General features: G+C 50.9%; 2 protein-coding genes across 2 annotated transcripts; both read left to right on the top strand.

The window, feature by feature from the left end:
• The first annotated feature begins 5,939 nt into the window (after nucleotides 1-5,939).
• On the top strand, nucleotides 5,940-7,662 carry LOC117836590 (DIMBOA UDP-glucosyltransferase BX8). Its single transcript, XM_034716052.2, has 2 exons — nucleotides 5,940-6,582; nucleotides 6,675-7,662. The coding sequence occupies exons 1-2, from the start codon at nucleotides 6,063-6,065 to the stop codon at nucleotides 7,547-7,549; spliced, it is 1,395 nt and encodes a 464-aa protein (XP_034571943.1). The 5' UTR covers nucleotides 5,940-6,062; the 3' UTR covers nucleotides 7,550-7,662.
• Nucleotides 7,663-9,273: 1,611 nt separating this feature from the next.
• Nucleotides 9,274-11,241, top strand: LOC117836591 (DIMBOA UDP-glucosyltransferase BX9). The gene is made up of 2 exons (XM_034716053.2): nucleotides 9,274-10,138; nucleotides 10,231-11,241. Exons 1-2 carry the CDS (start codon nucleotides 9,619-9,621, stop codon nucleotides 11,103-11,105), a joined length of 1,395 nt encoding a protein of 464 aa, XP_034571944.1. The 5' UTR covers nucleotides 9,274-9,618; the 3' UTR covers nucleotides 11,106-11,241.
• Nucleotides 11,242-21,117: the final 9,876 nt, after the last annotated feature.

Below are 21,117 nucleotides of genomic sequence, written 5' to 3'. Positions count from 1 at the left end.
GGTAGAGTAGTTGGCTCCTCCCCGGTTAAGTCTTGTTGAGCTTAGTAGATCAGCCTTGTTGTGGCTCCTGTTTTTCAGGTGAAGTTGCAGTTCCCGACCCCTCCCTTGTTTGCGCTTGGCCGCCCCAGCTTCCGCCAGGCTGGACGGTTGAGTGGGACCCCTCCTCGGACGGCGAGGAGAGGACTCAGTGATGTTCTGGTTGGCCTCGCCCGGACGTACCGACCCCGACGAAGTCTTCCGCTAGCTTTTCTCTGTTGATCTTTGTTTTGTAAACCCTAATGTCGGACTTTATGGTTGAACAAAAATGAGTAAAACTTGTTTAACTCAGTGGACTCGTTGTATTCTCTGTAACCGCTCACCTCGTGTGGGTTTGCTGAACTCGATCCTGTTTTAAGTGGTTAAATCGGATGAAATCCGACGGCGCTTCGTGTTAGCCCGAGTTAGGCAGGAGTGTCGCATGTTAGGCGGCCTAACCTTGCTTAATCAAGCTAATTCGAGGTGGTTCCGCCACACGCTGCCCCCATCCATGAGTACCTTGGTGAGGCGCGTCGTGCCGACGATGGGGTCGACGACGAGAGGGTAACGCCCCGGATGCCGGACGCGTCCAGGGTGGTCGGACCTATCGAAGGTGATGGCCGGCCCGGACCAGTCGAGGAAAACCGGAGTTGCAGGCTCGGCCGCGTAGACCCCCCGGCGCTCCAGCTTTTGCTGGCGCTTGGTGTCGTACGCTCCGGAGCCCCCGAAGATCATGAAGCAGCCGTCAACCTTAGGAAAGCCATCTTCCTTCTCTTCGTCGTCCTTCTTTTCCTCGTCGGGCTTCCGCTTCCGGTCACCTTTCACCGGATTGCCCACAAAGTACCTCTTCATGAGGTTACAGTCTTTGTAGGCGTGCTTGACGGGGAACTCGTGGTTCGGGCACGGTCCCTCGAGCAGCTTGTCGAAGAAGCCGGGAGCGCCCTCGGGGGGCGGCTGCCCCCGCTTGCGCTCGACCGCGGCCACTAGGGGGGCCTCACGCCGCTGCTTGCCCTTCTTCTTCTGCTGGCGGTTGGAGGTGCCTTCGTCGGCGTCCTCCTCCCGTTTCGCCTTGCCTTTGGAACGATCGAAGATCGCTCCGACAGCCTCTTCGCCAGAGGCGTAGCTAGTGGCGATGTTGAGGAGCTCTTCCGTGGTCCGCGGGCCTCGGTGCCCTAGCTCGTGGACGAGGGGCCGGCAAGAGGTCCCTGCTAGGAAGGCTCCTATGATGTCAGCGTCGGCGACGTTGGAGAGCTCGGTGCGCTTCCTGGAGAAGCGTCGGATGTAATCCCGGAGGGACTCGTCCGCCCCCTGACGGCAGCTCCGGAGATCCCAGGAGTTGCCGAGGCGCGTGTACGTCCCTTGGAAGTTTCCTACGAAAACCTCTTTCAGGTCGTTCCAGTTACGAACGCGTCCCGAGGGGATATGTTCTAGCCAGGCTCGCGTGGAGTCTGCCAGAGAAAGGGGTAGGTTGCGGATGATGAACAGGTCATCGTCCGCCCCGCCAGCTTGACATGCAAGCCGGTAATCGCTGAGCCATACTCCAGGATTTGTCTCCCCCGAGTATTTGGCTACACTCGTGGGTTGCCTAAAGCGCGGCGGAAAGGGCGCATTTAGGATGCGCGCGGAGAAGGCCCGAGGCCCAGCCGCTCCGGGGCTCGGGCTGCGGTCTTCCCCGCTGTCGTAGCGCCCGCCACGGTGAACGTGGTAGCCTCGATCTGCCCCGTCCCCCCCTGTCCGCGCGGGAGCGTCTCCGCGCGTTCAGGGTGTCGCGGGCGTCGCGGACGAGGCCAACGCGCTGGTGGACGGATCGAGCCTCGCCTACCGCGGGTGGCGGGGTTCGTCGGGCGGACGCGGCCTGATTCGCCCCCGGAGGGGGTTGATGGACAGATTCCCCCCGCCGTTCCGGGGGCGCGCCCAGGGTTGCCCGGCTGGCGTTCTGCCCGCGTCGCCGAGACGCTGAACTTTCCGCCTGCTGGACGGCGGCGCACTCGAGCAGGTTGCGCATCTCTTGGCATGCCCGCCGCTCCTCGGGCGTTGCTGGCTCGGGGAGCTGGCGGAGCAGCACCGCCGCGGCGGCGACGTTTTGGCTAGCGCGGGCAAAGAGCTGCGGACGCTCTCCGTCCGCACATATGCGTTCCTGGACGTTGCGCGCCCGTTGTCGCGCTCCCCCCTCGTGGTGGGGGTGCTCTACCTCTTGGCTAGCGCCCGGGTGCGCCTCTGGTTGCTGAGAGCACTCTTGGGCCCTGGGTAGAGCTCCAGTTGTAGCTGCGGCGCGCGAGGGGGGAACCCGTTGTCTCCCCTCGGCACCATCGCCGTTGGACCCCTCGGAGTGCGTGTCGACCACAAGGCACTCGCGCGAGGGGTGGGGACTCCCGCTGCTGGAGCCGGCGTCAGAGATTGTCCTCGCCACGTCCACGAGCTCGTTGCTCGCGGGCAGCGTGGCCAAGGACCGCGCTAGGAGGCGACCGTAAGCCCCCGTGGCGTTGCGTAGCCCGAAGGGCTGTCCCTCTGGTGAGGTCCTTCCGGTAGGCGACCGGCCGCTCGCCGCCGTCCTGGCGGCGGGGCCGAGGGCAGCTGGACAAGCGGGTAGGACGAGGATAGGGATGAGCTCGATCCCTTCCCCGGTGGCGAGGAAGTCCAGGCTCCTGAAACGGATCAGGGAGCCCGGAGCAAGGCTGCTATCGTAGTTGGCCATCTGAGGCTAGGAATGTACGCGCAAAGGTCCCCTACCTGGCGCGCCAACTGTCGTTGTCAAGATCAGCGGATCAAGACTTTAGACTAGTAAATTTCTTTTATGCGCGTAAGCCTCAGGTGGTTGCGTGGGAGACACGGGTTTAGACTGGTTCGGGCAAAGGAAGCCCTACGTCCAGTATCGAGGATGGTCGTGTTGCCCACGCGGGGGTCTGTAGTAGGGGGTTACAGATGAACGAGAGAGGGACTGGTCCCAAGTCTCTTTGGCGCTCGCACTCTCAGGAAGAGTTGTTGTGTGCTATGGCTTGTGGGAGAAGAAGCCGATCGATCCCCTCTCCGGCCTCGGGTTCCCCCTTTTATATCGCAAGGGGGTAGCCGGAGTTACAGTTGGGATCGGGTAAAAAAGGACTGTAAAGAGTAAAGCGTAGAATGGTAAAAGGTACGGCAAGAAGGAGGAGCAAGATCCTATGGCGTCCGATGCCTCTGCCGGCCCTTGACGAGTGCTGGCGCGCATGCCGGAGGAGGAGGTCGCCGTGTGCCAAGTGTTGTTGCTCCCTGCATATAGCTACTTCGATGCTCGTAGGTGCCAGATCATGATGAGGGCGTTCCGTCGTTTCCTCAACGTCCGTTAGGGAGGACGGTGGATGCCGCTGCTCGGGTGATGGCTGCTGAGAGGGAGGGCGTCACATCTGTGCTGCTGGACGTGCGGGACCCGAGGGTGTGTGGGCCCCGAGGATAGGCCGCTCTCTCCTTTGCTCCGGTCGGCGCAGGCCATGAGTACCCTGCGGCGAATGGGAGCCGGCCGCCGGCACTGTAGCTTGTACAGAGTGGTCGTGCGCGGGTACTTGCGCCGGGTTGCGTGGAGGGTGCGGTCGCCCTACCCTCCGTCATCCTGCGGCACATTTATGGCGAGGCCGACGGGGGGACCCACAGGATTTTGTCTGTCTTGCCCATCTGGACCGTACCCGAGGGAGATCCCGGCCCCGTGGGCCCTTGCGCGCCCGACCCCTCCGCTTGGGGTCGGGCGAGGCGGAAACTCCGTGGCGAGGGGTCGGGCGCCCCCGACCCTGGGATCGCGGTCGGGCGAGGCGGAAACTTTGCGGAGGGGGGTCGGGCGTTCCCGATCCTGGCGTCTTGATCGGGCGAGACGGAGCTTTGATCACGTCTCGGTGGGCCTGGGCCTTTGTGTTTGTTTCTTTAAGTGGTGTCTTAGGGGATCGTTAATATTTCCCCCCAACAAAAAGAATAAAAGGAACAAAAAGAAAAGTGGTAAAAAGAAAGGTACTACTCATATCAATTCTACATGTTTTTATCTATTATATGCCAGTATAGTTAACTTGATATGTTTGAATATAGGACAACATTCAATAACTGCAGTAGAAAATAGATCCGAAGTATATGAAGGTGCTAATCTAGATCAATTTATCGTAAGTCATATGTGTTGGACTATATCCACTTTTCATATTTGAATACCTCGTATGCAACTATTTATCGTAAGTCATATGTGTTGGACTATATCCACTTTTCATATTTGATTTGGTACAGGATCTTAATGATGGTGAAAAGGATGTTAACAGTATGATGCCAAACTTTGCAAATGATGTGTATGGACAATCTTCATCCATGGCTGCTCCATTGATCCAAGGTGGCTATGCTAATACCATAATGCCACAATTTAATATGTACAGAGATTCTTCAACTGTGGGTGCTCCTTATGTGCAAGGAGGATATACAAATCTCTTACTTGGAGTTGATCGAGCTGCCACATTACAGCCGGCTGTTAAAAAATTAAATTTTGGTGGAATGCCAAATCAAGAAAGCATGTAACCTTTGTTGTGTTACACATAATTTTATTTGGATTTGTATTATGTGAGTTGGTACCATGTAACTCATTTATATTGTTTGAGGATCACATCACACTTCATAGACCTGTCATTCTTTTGTACACATCACTTCCACATACCACTCTTTAGATTTAAACTTTTTCAGATTATGAAATATCCCGGATTTTGTTTGTGAAACGAATTAAAGAAGCTGTGGCAACAGATTTTGTAGCCCTTCGTTCTGGAGCCATGAGGCGAGAGGAGCTCCTGCAGGCGCAGAGAAGCCCTGCTAAGCGCCGGCTCGTCTTCCGCCGGCTTGAGAGGCACGCGCGCGAGGGGCTCGTCTTCCTGGCTCGTCTATTTTTTTCTTCTTCAGCGATGGCTCGTCTTCCGCGCGAGGGGTGCGGGCGTTCGATCGGGAAGGCTGCCCACGCGTCGTGATTTGAGGCCGTCCTGCACCAAGACTCGGTTGCAGGAGTCCTGCGTCTAATTTTTTTTCCGACCGAACGATATCCGTCAGAATCAGCCTGCGTGTTTCACGTCACAACAAAAATACTCTCTCTCGTTTTGGAATTATTAGAAGGGACGTGTTTAACTAGAGAAAATTCCCTGCGTGACACTAGAAGATAGACCAATTTTCTATATAACATCTAATTTTAATATTTCTTATTTGACACCGCCTCCAAGTTTTATACCTTCTATGACACAATTTGATAGGAAAAGACAAAAATACCCATATGTGCATTACCACAAGTTTTAATCCCCTCCTATGGCATTTTGTATGCAAAAGGATTTTTCCACCCACTTTCCTGGTTGACTGAGCAATAAGGAACCAACGTTGAGTTACGATGTATATCCAATATTGTAGTATATAATACAGCCAAGCATGTTTACGATGGAATAAAACCAACATTATACGTGGTTGCAAATAAGTTAAAAAAAATGTGGTTGCAAACACATAACAGCCACTGACAACCCCGTAGGTTGTACGAGCAGAACAGAGCAGCAGCGTTCACTGGCCGTCAAGGACAAACAGCCACTCACAAGTCAGGCCTGGTTTGGTTCACGTGCTTAAATTTAAGCACCCGTCACATCGAATGTTTATATACTAATTAGGAGTATTAAACGTAGACTATTTACAAAACCGATTACATAAGTGGAGGCTAAACGGCGAGACGAATCTATTAAGCCTAATTAGTCCATGATTTGACAATGTGTTGCTACAGTAAACATTTGCTAATGATGGATTAATTAGGCTTAATAGATTCGTCTCGCTGTTTAGCCTCCACTTATGTAATGAGTTTTGTAAATAGTCTACGTTTAATACTCCTAATTAGTATCTAAATATTGATGTGACACTTGTTTAAAAATAAGTAAAGGGAACCAAACTGACCCTCACAACCCCGAAGGTTGTTGCTGGGTCCCGCTGATCTCGCCCTGCCCGTACCAGTGTACTAACCTCCTACTGGCTACCGTTTCTCCCCCATCCTTGCCTTCACAGTTCACACGGCACAGCTCACACTCAGCAAAGCGATGACACCACCACCGGCGCCAACCATGGCCGCAGAGAGCAACGCCAACCACGGCGGGCGCCACCGGCACGTGCTCCTGTTCCCGCTCCCGTACCAGGGCCACATCAACCCCATGTTCCGGCTCGCCGGCGTCCTCCACGCGCGCGGCTTCGCCGTAACCGTCTTCCACACCCACTTCAACGCCCCGGACCCGGCGAGCCACCCGCACTACCGCTTCGTCCCCGTCCCCGACGGCATGTCCGGCCCCGCGCCCGTCGCCATCGAGGACGTCGTAGCGCATATCGTCTCGATCGGCGGCGCGTGCGAGGCCGCCTTCCGGGACCGCCTCGCCGCCGTCCTGGAGGAGTACTCCAGGGACGCCGTCACGTGCCTCGTCGCCGACACGCACCTGCTGCCGATTTTCCAGGCGGCCAATTGCCTCGGCGTACCCACGCTGGCGCTGCGCACCGGCAGCGCGGTCTCCTTCGCGTGCTTCACCGCCTACCCGATGCTATGCGAGAAAGGCTACCTCCCCGTGCAAGGCATGCCCTCCTCTTCAAGTACTTGTTTGTAGCCTACCAAGTTCATGCCCACGTGATCCATGGATCAACGTGTTCGTGTTTCGTCCCTGCAGATTCACAGCTCGACACGCCGGTGGTGGAGCTGCCGCCATGCCGAGTGCGCGACCTGATGGGCATCGGCAAGGACGGCCACGAGGTGCTGTGCGAGATGATAGCGGGCGCCGTGGCGGCGGTGAAGGCCTCGTCGGGCCTCATACTCAACACGTTCGACGCGCTCGAGCGCCGCGAGCTGGAGGGCCTCCGGCAGGACCTCGCCGTGCCGGTGTTCGACATCGGCCCGCTGCACAAGTTCTCCCCCGCCGGCGAAAGCAGCCTGCTGCGCCAGGACCGGAGCTGCCTGGAGTGGCTAGACGCGTGGCCGCCGGCGTCGGTGCTCTACGTGAGCTTCGGCAGCCTGGCCTGCATGAGCCCGCGGGACCTGGAGGAGACGGCGTGGGGCATCGCCGGCAGTTGCGTGCCGTTCCTCTGGGTGGTCCGGCCGGGCCTTGTCGGCGGCTGCGCGGAGAACCATTTGCCGGAGAGGTTTGAGGCCGCGACGCGCGGGCGCGGCATGGTGGTGGGGTGGGCGCCGCAGGAGGAGGTGCTGCGCCACCGCGCCGTGGGCGGGTTCTGGACGCACAACGGCTGGAACTCGACGACGGAGAGCATCTGCGAGGGGGTGCCGATGCTGTGCCGCCCCTACTTCGCCGACCAGATGGGGAACGCGAGGTACGTGGAGCACGTGTGGGAGGTGGGCTTCGAGGTGTCCGGCGAGCTCGAGAGGGGAAGCGTGGAGGCAGCAATCCGGCGTCTCATGACTGAGAGCGACGGTGCCGGGATGAGAACGAGGGCCGGCGAGCTGAAGAAGGCGTCAGCGGAGTGCACCGGCAAGGGCGGGTCGTCGTGCCTTGCCATTGATAAGCTTGTCACGCATATGATGTCTCTGTAGCCTGTAGAAGTAGTACTTTTGGCGAAGTGCATAGTTTGTGTTTTTAATGCCTGAACTCTGCTCGAAGCTTAAAAGTTTTCACTTAATCTCAGAGGTCAGGCCTTGTTTAGTTACCCCAAAATCCCAACTTTGACACTATGCAAAAAGAAGATTCCCCATCACATCAAACTTACGGTACATACATGGAATACTGAATGTAGACGAAATCAAAAACTAATTGTTCGGTTTGGTTGTACTTTGCGAGACGAATCTTTTGAGCCTAATTAGTTAATATTTGGACAATAATTCACAAATACAAACGAAACGCTACAGTATGCTACAGTGCTAGCGCAGTGATTTTGGTTGTCCAAAATCGGGCAACTAAACAAGGCCTGAGTGTGAAATTTACTTGAAACTTAGCTTGGTGTGTTGTCAGTCTGTCAGTCAGATTTTATTTGTTCCGAATCATGGATTTCGGCATTCAAATGTCACCAAACGCAAGAAATTTAAAACCATCAGTCACAAAATTTAAAAACAATCATCCCATTCAAAAACTGAAATTTTAGTATAGAAGTCATCTCTAGTCGAATTTCTGAAAAAAAATGATTTAATTTCTTCAAAATATGTTGCGCAACGAGTATAACTCGACAGTCGGATGAATGACAAGTTCATCAGCACACAGTCATCTAAAACTAAAATACTCCCTCCATTTCAAATTGCAGGTTGTTTTAACTTTTATAGGTGCATAGTTTGCTATGCATTTAAATATAGCGTATGTCTGGATGCATAATAATATCTACGAATCTAAAAAGATCAAAACGACTTACAATTTAGAACGGATGGAGTATGTGGCTCGACTAAGTAGGCTCTACTTTTCAAGTTTTCATATTATTTTGGAACCTACAATTTATAATTTGTGGTTGGTGTGTTATGGGGACACCTCAGTCCCTGGCGGTGCAAATTCCGGACTTAAGGCATTTTAAAATGGAAGAATTTATCTTTTTTAAACATCTTATTAAATTGTTAAGATATTTCCTTGCCGGCCATGGCTAATCGGTATGTTTGGAAGATTACACTTAAACAATGGCAAAGATGCGCTGTCAGGAGGGGGCGACAAAACAAAGTCAGCACGAGACACAGGCGCATCCGCGCATGCACATGATCCGTGGAGTGACAGCCCGACAGGTGATCGGGAATCGAGATCATGTTCTTATCCTTCATGGAATCATCTGCCGTTCCGCAAAATAGAATAGCGATACGCCTGCCGATCGCGTCATGGTCGGCATGCCCCGATGGGTGACGGCACCGGCAGGCAGCTCGTTTGGTAACCCAACACACGCGCAAAAAGTTCTTCAAAACACACACGCGCTCGCTCGCAAAAAAAGAAAGAAAAAAAAAGACACAAGAGGCAACTCGATCAGCCGACGACCGAACGATATCCGTCAGAATCAGCCTGCGTGTTTCACGTCGCAACAAAAATACTTTCTCGTTTTTTGAGTTATTAGAAGGGGTGTCCTACTCAAACTTAAGACATTAGAAGATAGACCAATTCCCTACATGACATCTAAAATTTTAATGTTCCTTATTTGACACCACCTCCAAGTTTTATACCTTCTATGTCATTACCGTGTTAAATTTGATAGGAAAAGATTAAAATACCCATATGTACATTACGACAAGTTTTAATCCCCTCCTATGGCATTTTGTATGCAAAAGGGTTTTTCCACCCACTTTCCCCCGGTTGACTGAGCAAGAAGACATTGAGTTACAATGTATATCCGATATTGTAGTATATAATATAGCCAAGCATGTTTACGATGGATTAAAACCAACATTATATGTTGTTGCAAATAAGTTTTAAAAAAAATATTGGTTGCAAACACAAACCACTGACAACCCCGTAGGTTGTACGAGCAGAGAACAGAGCAGCAGCGTTCACTGGCCGTCAAGGACAAACTGGCCGTAGGTTGTTGCTGGGTCCCGCTGATCTCGCCCTGCCCGTACCAGTGTACTCTCCTCCTACTGGCTACCGTTTCTCCCCCATACTTGCCTTCACAGTTCACACGGCACAGCTCACACTCAGCAAAGCGATGACGCCACCACCGGCGCCAACCATGGCCGCAGAGAGCAACGCCAACCACGGCGGGCGCCACCGGCACGTGCTCCTGTTCCCGCTCCCGTACCAGGGCCACATCAACCCCATGTTCCGGCTCGCCGGCGTCCTCCACGCCCGCGGCTTCGCCGTAACCGTCTTCCACACCCACTTCAACGCCCCGGACCCGGCGCGCCACCCGCACTACCGCTTCGTCCCCGTCCCCGACGTCGTGTCCGGCCCCGACCCGTTCGCCATCGAGGACGTCGTAGCGCATATCGTCTCGATCGGCGGCGCGTGCGAGGCCGCCTTCCGGGACCGCCTCGCCGCCGTCCTGGAGGAGTACTCCAGGGACGCCGTCACGTGCCTCGTCGCCGACGCACACCTGCTGCCGATTTTCCAGGCGGCCAATTGCCTCGGCGTACCCACGCTGGCGCTGCGCACCAGCAGCGCGGTCTCCTTCGCGTGCTTCACCGCCTACCCGATGCTATGCGAGAAAGGCTACCTCCCCGTGCAAGGCACGCCCTCCTCTTCAAGTACTTGTTTGTAGCCTACCAAGTACATGCCCACGTGATCCATGGATCAACGTGCTCGTGTTTCGTCCCTGCAGATTCACAGCTCGACACGCCGGTGGTGGAGCTGCCACCGTACCGAGTGCGCGACCTGATGGACATCGGCAAGGACGGCCACGAGGTGCTGTGCGAGATGATGGCGCGCGCCGTGGCGGCGGTGAAGGCCTCGTCGGGCCTCATACTCAACACGTTCGACGCGCTCGAGCGCCGCGAGCTGGAGGGCCTCCGGCAGGACCTCGCCGTGCCGGTGTTCGACATCGGCCCGCTGCACAAGTTCTCCCCCGCCGGCGAAAGCAGCCTGCTGCGCCAGGACCGGAGCTGCCTGGAGTGGCTAGACGCGTGGCCGCCGGCGTCGGTGCTCTACGTGAGCTTCGGCAGCCTGGCCTGCATGAGCCCGCGGGACCTGGAGGAGACGGCGTGGGGCATCGCCGGCAGTTGCGTGCCGTTCCTCTGGGTGGTCCGGCCGGGCATGGTCCGCGGGTCCGCTCACCAAGAGCTTCCCAAGGGGTTCGAGGCCGCGACGCGCGGGCGCGGCATGGTGGTGGGGTGGGCGCCGCAGGAGGAGTTGCTGCGCCACCGCGCCGTGGGCGGGTTCTGGACGCACAACGGGTGGAACTCGACGACGGAGAGCGTCTGCGAGGGGGTGCCGATGCTGTGCCGCCCCTACTTCGGCGACCAGATGGGGAACGCGAGGTACGTGGAGCACGTGTGGAGGGTGGGGTTGGAGCTAGTGGGCGAGCTTGAGATGGGCAGAGTCGAGGCGGCCATCCGCCGGCTCATGACGGGCAGGGATGGCGCCGAGATGAGGTCGAGGGCGGGCCAGCTGAAGAAGGCGGCGGAAGAGTGCACTGGCGAGGGCGGGACTTCGTGCCTGGCCATTGATAAGCTGGTCACGCACATGATGTCCCTGTAAAATTAGCATTTTGTTCAAGTATTTATCTTTTCCGGTTTTTGTTTATGAACTCTACTCGAAGCTTCAAGTTTGATGTATGATCAGTTGAAACTCTTCAGTATAACACTTGCCTGAAACGTGTCAGCTAACTTTTTTTTGGAGGATGTTTTAGTTAACTTTTATTAGTTCCGAATCACGACTTTCGACTTTGTTGTTTAATCGGCTGAAATTTACTGGCTGAAACCTCGTGGGTTTTGTGTTTGACGTCCTCTGAATACCATGTTTCCCTTGACGTTTTTAGTAGCAGGAGCTGAACCCCACCACATTTCAGGAGATCTCTATGCAACCCAACTAAACATGTTAGAGACGACACGTCGAGAAAATTGCATGATGACTGTTTGAATGCGAAGGAGAAACTTCCTTGCTGAAACAGGCAAAGCAGCCTGCAAACTTCATCGGTGCTGCTGAGAGGACCAGCGCTGTGCGAGAGTGCAGTGTAAAGCCTTCATCATGTATGAAGATGAACACCAGTACACCACCACACGTGCTACTTGTACAAGAACGGCCATGCATATCTGCCCCGATCAGATGTTCGGATCGTCCCAGCACCGCCAAACTCGGAAACCTCCAAATCCTATGCCAGGGCCATACGTGCATCCGATTAGTGAGGACTGCCGTTGCTAGCCTTGTAGGCAGGCACATCTTGGCGTCAGCGCCAGCGTCATCTATCGACTATCGTAGCCACTAGCCAGCCAGCAGCCAGCCGCGGCCCGCGAAGTTCCCCCGCCGGCGAGGCGTCATTTTGTTTGTTTCCTTCCCCGGATCGCGGGCATGATGACAACCTCACGCTCGTCGCCGTTGACGGACAAAGCGAACTGCCCTACGTCCTGAACTTCTGATAGGACGACTCCAGGGAAGTCTGGTTGGAGGGGTTGTCTGGTTGGTAGGAGGTCTAGTATATGGCTAGAAGAAGCAGATCTGATGACGGCTCCAGGACCAGGAAGTCTAGGACGACTTGGGTATTGTCTCGAGTAGTTTGCGGTGTCCCCTGGCTGATCTTGAGACGACGACGGCGATCGGATCGGCCGGCGTGGATGTATAATTGTCGCCGGCCGCACCGACAGCAAGGTAAGATGCCGATTGTTTGCGTGTGATAATCTTGGTCGATTCACATGTGTGATCCAAATTGTTCTGCGACTGCGTGCGATGACTCTCGGTAGTCACTCGGGTACTGACAAAACAAACAGGTTCTTACAGTTAAAGAAGAATTCGAGACGATGTCTATGCAACTAGCCCACGCAAGTGACGACTGGGCCTCAATACAATAGCCTGGCCTGTAGTGAATGGATCAAACGGCCCAGTCTCTCTCATGTGTTTCCAAACTGTACTCTAAGGCCCAGTAAAAGGAGAGTATCAGACGCTCGAGCAGGCAGGGCTGCCCGGAGGCGGCCTCTCTCGGGCTGCCTACGAATGCATGGCCCATTTCATGCAGCAGTCAAGCTGTGTAGTATTTCCGGTCCATGTAGAGAAAGAGCTCGGCTTCGGCGCTTCGTTTCGTTTCTCCTTCAATCCTTTGCACTTGCACCGGATCCGGCCGCCGCGGTTGCCACCGCCCGCCGCCTCGGAGCTCCACCGGCCACTGCCTCCTCCCTCCCGGCTACCGCCCTAATCCCGTGGCTCATTTTTGTTCCCCGGGCGAGTCAAGAGACTGGCGACGCTGATCGGCCGGGCCTGCACGCTGCCGCTTACGTCGTAGGAGAACGCGCATTTTTTTTTCTTCTGACCCTGCCATAGTCCAAAACTCCAAATGCATGTGATTATTCCCTCCAAAGATCGCCTCGATAAACAACTGGCCGGCCACCAGGCGGCCAGCCTATTTGCTTGGCAGTGCTGTACTACTACCACTAGCACTAGTAATACCATTATCATACCCCTCTGTTGTTTCAAATCCGGTGACCAGTAGGATAGGATGGGAGGTGATGCACAAGCACAACAACGTACAGAGTGTCATCAGGCAGCAAGGCAAATGGAGGGCCACGTACGGGACAGCGATACTCGTGGATTACGCAAAGATCTCGGCAATAATGCTGCTTCTGCTCCTGCTAACGGGACTGACTGGATCGGTTACGTTCACTACGCAGATACTCCAATACAGCTCGGAAAGCAAGCAGGCTGTGGAGGCCGGCGACACGACGGGACAGCATGTGTGCCGTGGGGACAGGCCTGGGCACGTTCCGCTGCCGCCATGTTCCCCACGGCCGCGACGCCCCGGCCCGGCGTGGCCTTTTCCCCCGAAAATCACCTCCTGCGGGTGTGTACCCGGGAGGTGGTGTGCTGCTACCGTTAGATTGAGGATCGACCGAGAAAGGTGAAGAGAGAAGGAAGATTATGAAAGAGATTATTATCTTACTACAGGCTCCTAAGCCTCCACGTGACACTACCTAAAATTCTACCTAGGTAGACTCTCACAAAAAAGCAGAATATCTGGTCGTTAATTGGTAGACTCAAATCATCATAGTCATTGAATCTATTATGTTTTCAAAAAAATTACCCACCTATGCCATTATGAAAATAGCCTAAAGTAACCCTCTAAATCTATATCTAAATTACCCACCTCTTCTATTATATAAAATTAACTAAAGTAACCCCTATTCTTCATCAAAATTACCCATGTATACCATTATAAATAATATTTAAAATAATCCTCTAAATTAGCAACTAAATTGCCCACCATTAATACCTAAAAAACTTAAAGTGACCCCTTAAATTTGCATCAATATTACCTACATATACCATTATTAAAAATAACATGAGGTAACCCTACATTTGAATCCAAATCACCATAATTAAAAATATACAGCAATATATATGATTCTAAATCGTCTATTTCTTACACTATTGGTATATGATATAATAATTAAGATATATACGGTGTGTCACCATTTATAAAGATACAGAGGAAGTGATGAGAATATAGATTTCTATGTTTAAATTGTACTTCAAACTTAGGATCCATTAAACAAATTCAAGCACATACCTACGATGCAAAGTGAAAAGTTAAACATTATAAATGTGGATGAAAATATTATAGAGTAAATACTAACTAAATTCTACCACAATTGGATGAAGATAATAAGTATATATCTATATAAGTACTGTGTTCGGATATTTAATAAATGAGAGGTATACCATGGTCTCTTTTTTTATTGGAGACTCCATATTAGTTCCATGAGACACGCTAAGAGACAGATCAAGAAATAAAAAAATATCAAACATCAATCCTATAAACCTCTAATAATTATAGCCATTAGTCTATTATATTTTTAAAAAGTTAACCACCACTATCATTATGAAAATATTCAAAGATAAACTCTAAACCTATATCTAAATTACCGAGCTCGGATATTATAAAAAATAATCTAAAGTAACCCCCGTAATCTTCATCCAATATACTCATACATGTCATTATAAAGCATAACTTAAAGGGACATTTTAAATTTGTATCTAACGTATGTCGTTATTAAAAATAACCTAAAGTAAATATTTAAATTTTAATCTAATTATCTTAATGTGCATCATACAGAAATATCCAAAAGTAAATTAATATATGATTCTAAATTACCTATTTATACCATTGTTAATATAGAAATACTAAGTTAAATATATACACATGATTAGTGCCATCATTTAGATCATTTATACATGTACGCAAGGAATTGGTGAAAAATATTGATTTTCATGCTAAACACAATGTATGGAGGTGCGATACAAAATGATAAAGTGTGAATGTGGATGAAAAAATATATAGAGTAATTACTAATTAAAAATCAAACACAACTAGATAAAGATAAGTAAATGTCTATATAAGTATTATGTTGAAGTATTGGAAAATAAGAAATTATTACGTAAACAATTTTGATTATTAGCTAGGAGTTTAATTTCTAAATAATTTTTAAATATGATAACTTTTAAAAATATTAGTCCATGCGTAGTACGGGTTGATAATAGACTAGTTTCCTTTAACAGTGCTCGTTGCCTTTTCAATCCCACATGACCGCCTTAGTTCCCAACCGACACCCTCTCTCCATTTTCTTCTCCACCCACCCATGACTACTATCTCTCTCCTCCGGTGAAGGAGAGGCTGGCCTTCTCCGTTCCGGCATGGAGGAGGTTGTTGGATCCGTGGAGTTGAAGCCCGCACAGCGTCGTCCTCGGCTAGATCTGGTGGAGATGAGCTTCATGGTGGAGCTCGAGACCCCGCGACCTGCCAACTATGGCCACCCGTGAGAAGTTGACCCCGGATCCGAAGAGGGCGAGTTCCTCCGCGTGGACCTCGACATCGGCGGTAGCGGCGGGCATCGCTGTATCTACGGGCTCCGTGGTGGAGGTTGGAAGTTGAGGAGCCCACGTGGGAGATGGGCAGCCACCGGGCCTGGCTCCTCCATGGCCGAGTGAAGTACTCTCTCCTCCTTTCTCTCACCCACCCTTTGGATCCGCTACGAAAGGCAGCTGTCCCCGACCTTCCTCGTCGGCGGCGGTAAGCTCTCCATGTCTCCCATGGCGGACAACAGCTCAGCATCGACGAAGAAGGCACGGAGGAGGAGCTCGAATCATGCAACGGCGACAAGCATCTCATCAGCATGTTCTGTAATTTTTCATGAGATTGAGAACTTGTGCATGCATTTTCACGTGATTTTCCTCTACGTCGAGCTTATAAAATCTTAATAACAAGATTGCAATGTAATTTTCCCTTCGTTTGATTTTTTTTATTCAGTCCACATGCGATCTGTTCCCTTCCACCTTTTTGTACGATTTAAAATTTCCATTTTCATTCTTTTTATGTCATGGTTGCTAATGTTCTGTACAAATAGAAAGTATTGATTTTCATGTGCTTGTAAATTTGTTTGACGTAATGCTCGTTGGAACATTTGTGAAAAGAACGAAAGATAATAAAAGGAAGATGATTTTGTACACTGGAATGCAAATTTGCTGTTCATTTGATTTTTTTTGTTTCAAAATATTCTCCCAGAAAACTTGGGAAAGAGAGGGATGAGTTTTATTTGGCAACATGTCCTTGAATAAAATAAAAAATCAAGTAATTTGTGGTTACTTTTCGTCTAACCAAATAAAGCATTTTTAAACTTAAAATGGACTCAGGTGCATGCACCCGGTTCCTTGATCTCTGCGTAACTCAGAACAATGTTCCATGGTCCTGCTCATTAGGCTCAAGACAATAAACATTAACAACCGCGGGTATTTGATACCCGGTTAAACTTTAGCGTATGTCATGTTTGATACTCATTAGGAGTAATATAATCTAATTATAAAATTAATTGCACAGAGGGAGTCTAATTATTAGCATGGTTACTAATTAGCCTTAATAAATTTGTCTCGCGAATTAGACTTCATCCTAGACTTCATCCGTGGAATTAGTTTTATAATTAGTTCATATTTAATCTTTCTAATTAGCATCCGAACATCCAATGTGACCCTGCTAAATTTTAGCACCTCATATCCAAACACGTCTAACACATTTCTCCCTTTCTCTCTCCGCAACGTATCAACAAGCGGAAGATGCCCGCCGGAGTAAACAAGCTCCGAATTGCCTTGTCCCTTTCCCCCCCTCTCGCTCCCCTCCGTCGCCGATGGGAGAATGGCTTTCCCCCATTAAAAAAGGGGTAGCAGTTCTGGAAGGAATCTAACACAGGCGCAGGGGCGCACCAACAGTGATCTAACTCCCTTTTGCTTTGCCTTTTTCTTCAGTATCTTCCTTTTCCCAAGGTGCTTGGCTTGACGACACCGACCTTCCCAGCTGCCGGAAAGCTAGCCAGGTTGGGTTCATGATCTTATTGGGCCCGGAAAGGTTGCTTGAAATGGGTTCGTTGATCGATCGTGGAATGAATTCTGAGCCGTCAGGGTAGATCAGTGGCAAAGTCAACAATTGATGATCAAAATGCCAGTGATACCAAGTTTCCAACCAGGGTGTCTTATCTTCACGGTACATACATCAAGATTGGAGAAGAAAATTGGCGCCATCGAAGAACATGCGCCATTGAATTTGTTTTCTCAAAAGAAAAAAAAATGAGGAAGAAGCAGGCAAGCAGCAGCAAGAGCAGCCGCCCCGTGATCCTACTACCCAACAGCCATCATGAGATTTCTGCAGGCCAAGTTGGGAGTAGAATATTGTGCGTGTGCCCGTGCGTGTGCCCGTGCCTGTGCCCGGCTTGGGACGCCGCGGAATATGCAGGACAGGACAGCGCGAGCCGGGCGACATGCCAGTGGTTTTCGCAGCGCGGTCTGCCTGCCTTTCCCACGGCCATCATTGCCACCAACCTGACCCAGACCATGTTTAGTTCACTCAAAAATCCTAACTTTGACACTATGCAAAAAGAAAATTCCCCATCACATCAAACTTGCGGTACATGTATGGAGTACTGAATATAGACGAAATCAAAAACTAATTGCATAGTTTTGTTGTACTTTGCGAGAAGAATCTTTTGAGCCTAATTAGTCAATATTTGAATAATAATTTACAAATACAAACAAAACGCTACAGTATTGCTACAGTAATTTTGGCACACCAAAGTTGGGCAACTAAACAAGGCCCCAGCCTCACTTCACTCCACCTCACGTCCTCACCGGCTCACCTCATGCGGACGCACGCAAAGGCAACGCAACCCATCTGCCGGGCCTGCGACGCCGAGCACTCGAGCAGAGCTGCTGGCTGCTGGCAGCTGCTGGGTTCGCCAACTTCCGAGGCCGCGCGCGTACGTCGCCGTTGCGTGCGCGGATGGGGAATTCCATCGCATCCGCCGAGCTTGTCGCGCTCGCAGCTCGCTGCTCGATGAATGAGAAATTGAGATTTGAGAATGACCAGGCCGACGCGGCAATTCTGCGGGTGTGTGCCGGGGTGGGCCTTTGCTATGGGTGACGTGTGTACATGTTAGTGGAGGTGACAGTTTGTGATTTTAATACTAATCAAGTTACAACAGTGAACACCTTTGCTCGTTAAAAGAGGACAAAGGTCCTTTTCGTTCAAAATGCCAGTGATCTCTTTTCGTTCAAAATGCCAGTTATTCAAAATCAGAGGACCAAGGCCCTGTTGGTGTTTGTTTATCAAATATTTTGTATTATCCATTGCTAAGAACCATTCATCTCTTTCTATCATTTTCATGTAGAAATTTGTTCTTTTATTTTATTTAAATAAAAAACAATCAACAAATACTTCAGAAATTTATGATTTCATATTTTTTGGAAACAAATGACACGCACATGAACTAGTTTCAATTCCAAAAATTCATCCGCTAAAAAGAATGCCAAAAACATCATGCAACATCAAGAATTTTCATGAACAAATTAAGAAGATGCAAATCCGAGACAAAATCACCAAAAATTCGCTAAAAGGATTGACGTAAACATCATGCAACGCCAAGAATGTTCATAAATAAATTAAGAAGATGCAAATCAGAAATAAGAAATAAATCACATACTGAGCATGGTTTGTTCATTTCTTTCACAAACATGAGCATGAACTACAAATAAAAATAAGTGAATACCTTGTTCGGACATGTACTTTGCAAAAAAACACATCACCACTAACTTTTTTCGACCATGTTTCCAGGGACATTCTATGGTACAAAATAATATTCCATTTAATTTACTTTTCCCATATATGCAGCAAAGAGCATCTCGCCAAATAAATTTGCACGCATGTGAAAAAAAAAGTACACAAACGCAAACATGAACATAAGAAAAACGTAAAAATGAAAGCTTCAGATCGTTAAAAAAATTGAAAGCGAAATTTCAGATATTTAGACCTAATAAAAATCAAAGAAAAGAAAAAATTACATTGCTTCTTGTTGGGTGCTCGTCACAGGGAAAATGCGGATGCCAAGGCATACAAACTCTAATCTAGATCAAAAAAAGAATAAATGCTTGTCAATGCGATGCTCGTCGATTGTTCACCGCGGAGAAGCTCAGGGCCACGCACACGTTCCTCCCCCCACCGGTGGACATGCCGCCGCTTCTTCCATCCTTCTCCCCGGATCCGAAGCCTCCTGATCCGCGTGGTGGGTGAGGGGAGAGAGACCGGCAGGATCAGACCACCACCCCGGTTGACAACCTCCGGAGGTGATTTTCGGACGCAGGCACCAGGCGCGGGCAGGCACACCCAGCCACGCCACGCAAGACGCAACCGGTGAACCGGATGAGCCCTGCCCTGCCCCGTGCTCAGCGGCGCGACGCAGGCCGGACGTACGGAGAGCCTGCGCCCGGCCAACCCGCCCTCCCTCCCACCCAGTCCGTGCATACGACGCCGATGACGACGACGACGACGACGAGGACGCGACTGATGTCTCACGAGGCGCACGGAAATGAATCCCATGGCACTGTGCGCACGTACGTACGTGACGTGCCTCAGCCTCACCGCCTTGTCCGACGGATCCGTCCTCAGGTCCGCGAGATCACGCAGTGGTAGCACGGCCCTGCGCAGTTGGTGAGATTCATGACTCGCCTCGAAACCAACGCCGTGTCGGGGGAGCCGGGGAGGGATGGCAGGCCTGCCGTGCGACTTCCAAGTTTCAACTCTGGAGTAGACCCAAGACACTGCTGATGAACTGCTGGGTGACATTTGCACGAGCATCCTCCTGCTGATGTGCTGCGGTGTTTGATTCGACGCGCGAACTGCCTTGCATACGTACGGGGCGTAACGAGAGTAGAGGTTGGTGGCGAGCTGGTTCATTGGCTAACAAACCACGCACAACTCAACATCAACAGAGCAAAACAAGCACACTGGGTAATGTCTGGCCGAGACAGCTCGTGAGGTGGTAACAGTGCAGTAACAGGAGTTTGCATCGCAGCATTGCATTGGGTTGTTGCGGACGCAGGCAGGAGTGCCTGTACTGCCTGCCTGCCTGCCTGCCCACCCGTGCTGGCAGTGGCAGTCCATCCATCGGCATCGTGGCGGAATCGACGACAGGCATTCATGGTCCATTCATGCCCCCGCTCGGATGTCAATGCCTCGCTGAGCTTGCGGACTTTCATTTCGTCCGTCCCCCTTCAGTTTCAGTCTATCCAGCACGCTCCATTTCTTTACTCTGGCCAGTTTCGCCCCTGCTTTTAGTTCACCAGCAGCTGGCTTTACGCACAAAGCTCGCCGAGCCGATGGGCCTGCTTTATAGCCGAAGGCGACGACGACGTGCTCCCTTTTGCTAATTCTATATGTATACCGCCGCTCCTGCGTGACGAGGAGGTGAACATATGCCGCTCTGGCTGGTCCTGGTCAAAGCGATCCATCGACTGACTCCTCGCTGCGTGCCGGAGGCGGCCACCACCACCATGTGAGGTTTATCTGTTTAATTAACGACGACTTGGTGTCATACTGTTCCGATCTGACAGCGACTTCTTCGATCCTCGTAAGTGCCTTGCGATTTGCATTGCTTGCACACTTGCATGTGCATGCCCCGGCCCCAACGACTATGTTGCAGCATGCAGCCGGGTGGAGCGTCTGACGCCGGCACCTTCGTCTCAGTTCCATCAGGTTCACATTGCTAATCCGTATGGTTGTGTCAGGCGGTGTCAAATTGAATGATCTGATTGTATCCATTTGTTCGATGAATTCCTTTTAGATTCGGAGCCACAAAGATCGCAGCAATCCTGGCACCCACCTTCATCTTTACCACTCCTCCACGTAATAATACAGTTACACATCCTTTTTTATATCAGGTTCACATAAAAAAGTTAGGAGTAGCCACATATTTAGCGTCACGCAAAGCCCCGATAATTGCTTGCACGGTATAGCTACTGCTCCTGGAATCAGATGTGAATGATGGAAGTAACGGGCAGAAATTAATGAGTGCTCAACCGAATGCTACTCCTTTTGAAAACAAATTACCACCGTTATCTATGAACTGCTAACTTTGAACCAGAGGCATCATCACCAGTTAATATGTGCCAAAACCATACGCTTCTCCTTTTGAATAAGTGATGTTATTGTCTTATTATGAGAATAAGTAAATAGTACTAAAGCATGGGC

This window comes from Setaria viridis, chromosome 9 (genome assembly GCF_005286985.2).
Source record: "Setaria viridis chromosome 9, Setaria_viridis_v4.0, whole genome shotgun sequence".
In the NCBI taxonomy this organism is placed as follows: Eukaryota; Viridiplantae; Streptophyta; class Magnoliopsida; order Poales; family Poaceae; genus Setaria; species Setaria viridis.
Note: the sequence above shows the minus strand (reverse complement) of the source record. Positions and strands in the feature narration are given on the sequence as shown.

What these genes read in the sequence shown, in the direction of transcription:
- LOC117836591 (XM_034716053.2), top strand. Translation starts at nt 9,619, where the DNA reads ATGACGCCACCACCGGCGCCAACCATGGCCGCAGAGAGCAACGCCAAC. An exon ending in AGGCTACCTCCCCGTGCAAG is followed by an intron (nt 10,139 to 10,230) that starts GCACGCCCTCCT and finishes TCGTCCCTGCAG; the next exon opens with ATTCACAGCTCGACACGCCG.
- LOC117836590 (XM_034716052.2), top strand. Translation starts at nt 6,063, where the DNA reads ATGACACCACCACCGGCGCCAACCATGGCCGCAGAGAGCAACGCCAAC. An exon ending in AGGCTACCTCCCCGTGCAAG is followed by an intron (nt 6,583 to 6,674) that starts GCATGCCCTCCT and finishes TCGTCCCTGCAG; the next exon opens with ATTCACAGCTCGACACGCCG.